The sequence below is a fragment of the Anopheles marshallii genome, chromosome X (assembly GCF_943734725.1).
Source record: "Anopheles marshallii chromosome X, idAnoMarsDA_429_01, whole genome shotgun sequence".
NCBI classification, from domain to species: Eukaryota; Metazoa; Arthropoda; class Insecta; order Diptera; family Culicidae; genus Anopheles; species Anopheles marshallii.
Window position 1 is genome coordinate 2,166,115 of NC_071325.1, and position 6,443 is coordinate 2,172,557.

Below are 6,443 nucleotides of genomic sequence, written 5' to 3' on the forward strand. Positions count from 1 at the left end.
TTATTTTTGCTTGCTGCACGTCACCTTGCGTGAACCTCGGAAGCATTAACATCTACACTCGGAATACAGAGAGTACACAGTGCCAAGGTTAGTTAAGTATTATTAAATATGGGTGTTCGAAAACGGGAGGAGATGACGGTCGGTCGGGTGGAGTTGGTGGAATTTTACATGGCCTCGTTCTTAATCACCTTGCCGGCGTCCTTGAGCGGACACTTCTGGTCGGTGCCGCTGTCGTAATCACGCGTCCAGAACTGCCGTATCTCCTGCCGCCGGTTCTTCATCAGACACTTGTACTCGGAGATGCGCATCTTCTTGCCGTCGATGATGCAGGTACGCTTCGGACGTGGCCGGTACCGGTAGTCCGGATGTTTCTCCATGTGCTGCTTTGACAGCTTCGCCTGCTCCTCGTAGTACGGTTGCTTCTCGAGGTTGGTCATCGCCTTCCACCGGGCGCCAAGTATTTTGGAGATGTTGGAATTGTGCATGTCCGGGCAGGCCTTCAGTATCTTGCGCCGTTCATCCTTCGCCCACACCATGAACGCATTCATCGGACGCTTGATGTGGTTTTTCTCGGTGCTGGACGAACGGCTCCGGCCGGTACCGATGTCCGGTCCGAGATCCATCCCACCGAGCGTCATGCCCTTGTCCTTCTTACCACTGCCGCCACCACCACCACCACCTCCACCACCACCGCCTCCACCACTAACGGCAGCGATCGTCTGCTGGCGCTGGATCAGATGGCGGTTCATGTTGTCGATCATCGCGTTGCTGTTGAACGGTGACAGGCCCGGTCCACCAGGCCCACCGTGAGGCCCTGCGTCGGCCGCCTTGATAAAGAACTGCTGGGCAAGTGGATAGGCCGACTCGCCCAGCCCCAAGCCGCCCTGCTTCTCGTCCGGGCTGCCATGGTGCGGACTCGGCGACTGGTGGTAAAGATTCAGCTTGGCATGCTTGTGCAACCCGTCCGGTCCGGGTCCGGGATAATCGAACAGGTGGTTCGCCTCCAGCTCGAGCCGGTCACGCTTCGACTTGAGGAAATACTTGTCGGACTCCTTCTCCAGCAGTGCGACAGCCGTCGGTGGCAACAGTCCGACCTTATCCGACATTAGCTCCAACCGGTGGTTCAGCTCGTCCGTATCGCACCCGGTGAAGAGTCCCGCCGGTCCGAACGGGCCGACACCTCCGCTGCCACCTGGCACCATCCCCGGCAGCTTCGTGCCATTGCTGAGCTCCAGTCCACCCGGTCCCAGCGGGCTGTCCCGGGACGGTTTCCGCTTGGACAGGTTGATCGGTGCGTCCGGTTCCTTCGCGTATCTTTGGTTTTCATCCTCCTTCGCCTTCTCGTACTCGTCGTACAGCGTGAGTGACCCCGGCCCGGCGGGCACGCCCGCACCGCTACAGTTTAATGGCGGCGCGGACAGCATCGGTTGCTTGGGGAGTATCAGCTGTTCCGGGTCCGCATCCGGTGGCATTAGGTGGGGCCGTTTCCGAGCATTGCGACGCATATTACCACCGACGGTCGAGCTGTTGGTAGCACCACCACCACCACCACCACTACTGCTTCCACCGGCCGCTGGTGGTTGGTAAACGGTACCGCCGGCGGAATGCTGTGACATCTGGCCGGCCAGCTCAACCGCACCCGACATCTTGCAAGCAATCGATTGAAATACATTTTGGTATCGGCGTATGCAGTTGTCCGGTTCGCTGGCCAGCTCGGCCGGCCCTGCTATATCACAGTCGATCACGGTGGTGCCCGCTGAGGTGCTTCGGTTCGGTGATGCGACCCCGCTTGCCACCGGTGTTGCCGACGGGACGGAGGCCGTGGAGGAGGCGGCCGGCGACATCCCGTTACCGCCCGCACCGGCACGTGCCGCACCTTCGCCGGTCGATGTGCTGCTACCGGCCGTGGCTGTGCTACCCCCCGACAGCAGACATGACGGTTGGTCGAGGTTGCTTTTGGAATAGTTGTTCTGTTTGTACTTGCGGTTTTCGCCCTGCGAATGAAAACGTTGAAAAGAGGGCAAGAGGTGGGAGGTAGGGAAGGAGGGGAGGAACCAGAGAGGGAATGGCAGAGTAACAATGCCGCAAAGAATGGGTATGAAATAGTGGTTACAATTTCTATATAACAGCACGCTCACTCTTCCTATACACGGAATAGTAGTACTAGCAACAACCGAAGCAGCAATCACGAGCAAGCGAAAGAGAGAGAGAGAGAGATGAAGACAGAGAAATGCCGGAAGGCAGTACGATCGAGCGGGTTAGCCAGTATTACACCAGGGACGCATCACTAGATAGAGGTATCGTGTAGAGTCGTCGCACACGCTCTAGCACAACTCCAACCAGGACATTAAGAAACAGAACCCGTTATTAGCGATCCAGTAGACAGCCAGCGAGATAGTATCACTGTGGTGTTAGTTTCACATTCCCGAATAAAAGGCAGGCGGTCTGGTTAAGGCACCGCAGCTGGGGTGGTGTTGGGTTAGCTTACAAATTCCGCCTTCAGCAGCATCTCGCGCCATATCGTGAAGTACATGATCAGTCGGTTGATGTTTTTCTCCTTCTCGTAGAGTGACTCCTTGAAGCTTCTGCCGGTGGGTGCATGAAATACAGTAAGAGCAACACGTGTATCGTTAGTCGAAGGGTGGTCTGCCCAACAGGTGCCTCGTCGCGAACCTACCGTTTGATAAGCTTGATGTTATTCTGCGTGCTCTGCGAACTGCAGTTCCGGTTGGGCAGATCGTCCGTGGTGTTATGTGGCTGGCTGTGGTTGTTCAGCAATGTGCTCGGTATCTCGTTCGGGAAGTCCAGCAGGCTCAGGTTAAGCCGCATCAGATAGATCTCGCTCATGCTGAGCTGCAGATTGGTGATGCGCTCGTCCAGCCGCGTACGAAACGATTCCAGATTGTTCTTTTCGAGATACTGGTTGTTCAACTGCTGGACCGTGGGCTGTTCTACTGGCGATGGCATGTGAACGGGTGGCTCCTCGCCCTGACAGTTGTTTGCCGCACCACCGTAGCTGTTCTTATCTGCAAGAGTGGAAACCGAATAGAGGTAGTTGTTTAGAAGAACAGGTTCTTGGCCTATTTGTACTGCTCCACTACCCACCATTAACGTTGTTGTTTAAGCTGTCAAAGTTGTCCACGATCGATTTGAGATGGTTCAGGATCATGTTGTTAATCTTGCGCGGTCCACTGGTTACACCGGGGATCTTCGGTACCGTCGTCGACGGTGACACTGGAGACGGTGGTGTCGCATCCTGATTACCGCTGGAGATATTCAAACTGTCCAGATTCATCGTCAGCTGAAAGTTCTCCGTCTTGTTCAGGGCCGGATCGGACCCCTTCAGGATGTAGCTCGCCACGTTCAGGAACGGCAGATTGTAATGGAAGTCGTGCTCCAGCGGCAACAGATGCTCATCGTGCCGGTTGCTCAGCAGATCGTCGTGCTTGAGAAACTTCGGATCGGCGCTCATCTTCTGCATCGCGATAAAGTTCGTATCGAACGCACAGTTCAGCTCCTTCACCGGGGACGACTTCAGGAACTCCTCATTCTTGAGCGAGATCTTCTTGAAGTTGTTCTTCTCTATCGTCACCGCATTGGAGAGCTTGTTCGGTGGTGACTTCCGTTTGGACGACATCGGAACCGGACCAACGAGGGACGATGACACGCTGCATGGAGGACGGGACGCAGGACCGGGTCACGCCGCCATTACATATTCGGGTGCGGTTGTGTGCGTTGGCAGAGCGAAAATTAGAGTCAAAGTTGGGTTTGTAAAACAAATGTGCAGAAGGACCTTGCTCGCTGGTGTACCACCGACGCATGGTAGCGAGAATGAGTGTGGCTTAAACTACTCGGTTTTAGTATCACAGGAAGATTGATAGTATCACATGCTGTTTTATTAGTTATCACTGCCGAAGAAGACTTCCTCCCGAACCGTTTGATACGAAGATGGTCATGCTTTTAGCAACTTTAAGAATTGAGCAAACCTATAAAATGTGTGTTATTGTTTTTTTGTTGTTGCAGTCTAAATAGTCATTTAGCTCGAATAATTTTTGGTATAAATATACGAAACGATTGAATAGCGAACAGACATCCCAGCTCTACACAACGCATCATGTATTCGTGGTGATATTTCTTTCAGCAAATAACTCCCATTTTCACATAATGGCAAAAGAAAACAATAGAAATGATTCCGCCATTACAGAGCGAGCGAGAAAGAAAAAAGGGTATAAAAAATCAATAATGACACACACACACACACAGAGTGAAAACTGTGATCAAGTATAAACGAATTTAAAGAGCCAGGGCGAAAGAGATGGGTGAACACGGAGAGCGAGATAGCGTGTTTATGACTGTATTGATTATTTACGCAGCTTATTTCACCCACGCGGAAGCGATCTGTTTCGTGTCTTTCTTTCCCTTTTTTTCTCGCTCACTCAGAATGTTTTGTGGAAAAGTGCAAAGCATTTAGGAAACAATAGCAACTGGTTTCGGATGTTGATGATTTAATACGTGGAAATAGAATAGATAAAATAAAACATGATGAGAAGATTGATAGCACACACACGCACCTACATAAATATATGTATAAGACGCTTCGTTGCGTCAGTGAGAGAGAGAGAGAGATTGATATGCCGTATCACTTGATGTGTTTTTAATTCAAAACTACAGGGTTTGGATTATGGTTTCAGCGTTGAGTGACTCAACCTTATATTCGATTGCTTAAAAAAAAAATTGGTGTATTATTTTGTTCCCGTTGAGCGATCTCTGTTTTTTTTTCTTTTGTTTTTCATACACAACCCTTTCACAATCCCGCCCTAGAGCAACCCTTTAACCCCAATTGCACTCACCACTTGCATCACTGTTTTCACACACACCGCGCGTACGTCGCCACATATCGCAGGCGGAACAACACGAACTTAACGCACTCGACGCACGGTCACCGCTGTTGCAAATAGTTGAACAAAATAAGTTGGCAGAATGACTCAAAGTGCCCCTCAAGGGAAGTGGGGGACCTTTAACCCTGCCTTTAGATGGTTTAAAATTCTTCAGAAATTCGGAAATTCTACCCAGGTACCGAAATTTGTAGCACCGAAAACCGAAGACGAAATTGGGAAATAAAGAAACGCCAATGAAAGGTAAAATCTCCAACAATGGAAGGGACAGCGAAGGAGAGGAAAACGAAAGAGTGAGAGGGAATGGGAGGGAAAGGAACAAAACAAAAGCACCTGTGTGCCTCTGTGTTGTTTTAAATTCTTTCTCTGTCTCTTTTTCTTTTTTGCAGGTTTTTATGGGCAAGGAAAATATTTAATCACACACTGAGGGCGCGTGAATTGATCGTGATCGAGTACAGCAGGAAAACTGGAAAGCGAAAAACATTTTCCATTGAATTGAAGACTTTTTGCTGCTGTTGTGGTCGAGGAGAGGAATAAAATGCGATCTCGTTTTCTCTTTCTTTTAAAAGCCACACTTAAGCGTAAGTGTGGGTATATGGGAACGGGATGGATAGAAAGATGTGTGGGAGAGAGCGAAAGGGAAAGAGAAAGAAAGGTAGCGAAACAAGGAGCGCGTCGTTCCTCTTTTGTGTTGGCGTTTTTCTTTTCCTAGTGGAGCGCACTGAAGAAAAAGCAATACCGTGTTATATTTTTTTCACGAAAAACTTCCTTCCTGGCGAACAGACTCTGCACTGTAAATACACAAAACTGTCCAAAAAAACGCGGCACACGCACACACACACACACTAGAAACAATCGTTTTGTTTTCTTCTGTAATAATTTTTGCTGCTTTGCTCTGTGCGTGCTGTTTGCTACACTTGTGTCCTCGCAGGCAAAGGGTTTCGTGCTTGTTCCCTGGGTGTGTGGTACTGCTGCTGCACACGGGGTGTTGCTGAGGGTTTTTGCTTCGCCACACGCAGAAAACACCACCACAAATGATTGCGAACGCAGGGTGTTTTTTTCTTTCTTCTGTGTGTCGGATGCTGCACACGCATACATGCGCGCATGCCCTCAAAAGGAAATAGCACTACGGTTACGGTGCCGGGTTGAGGAGCTCAGTTTAAAATCATTGATATCGACGCATTTAAGAAAACATAAATATTTATTCTATCATTATCATTAATTTATTGCTATTCTGTTTCCTGTTTTTTCTAAAAAATAACCCTTTTGTTCATTAAATTTAAAAGCAAATAAAACATCATTAAAAAGCATTAATACAACCAGAGGGAAATTTGATATTTTCGCCCTCGCCGAAGTGTGACAGAAGAGCAATGTAATCTTCACACAATGTCCACGTTACACTGCATGCACACTTCTGGGATGTAGATGGCGTTGTGCTATAAAAAGGGAAAAAAGAAAAAAAAACCCTTTGTTCAATGCAAAAAAAACAAACGGAAAAAGCGCAAAAACGGCGTAATAAAAACATATCTCCCCGCACATTGGATGGGT

At 49.5% G+C, this 6,443-nt stretch overlaps 1 protein-coding gene across 1 annotated transcript; it reads right to left on the reverse strand.

The window, feature by feature from the left end:
• Positions 1 to 164: 164 nt before the first annotated feature.
• On the reverse strand, positions 165 to 3,637 carry LOC128708827 (uncharacterized). Its single transcript, XM_053803811.1, has 4 exons — positions 3,106 to 3,637; positions 2,678 to 3,026; positions 2,489 to 2,585; positions 165 to 1,994 (listed from the first exon to the last, which is right to left on the reverse strand). Exons 1-4 carry the CDS (start codon positions 3,635 to 3,637, stop codon positions 165 to 167), a joined length of 2,808 nt encoding a protein of 935 aa, XP_053659786.1.
• Positions 3,638 to 6,443: the final 2,806 nt, after the last annotated feature.

Excerpts from the sequence above, each read along its gene's own strand:
- LOC128708827 (XM_053803811.1), bottom strand. The coding sequence starts at position 3,637 with ATGTCGTCCAAACGGAAGTCACCACCGAACAAGCTCTCCAATGCGGTG. Across the intron at positions 2,586-2,677 it reads AACATCAAGCTTATCAAACG|AAGCTTCAAGGAGTCACTCT; the intron begins GTAGGTTCGCGA and ends ACCCACCGGCAG. Across the intron at positions 1,995-2,488 it reads TGCTGCTGAAGGCGGAATTT|GGCGAAAACCGCAAGTACAA; the intron begins GTAAGCTAACCC and ends TTTCATTCGCAG.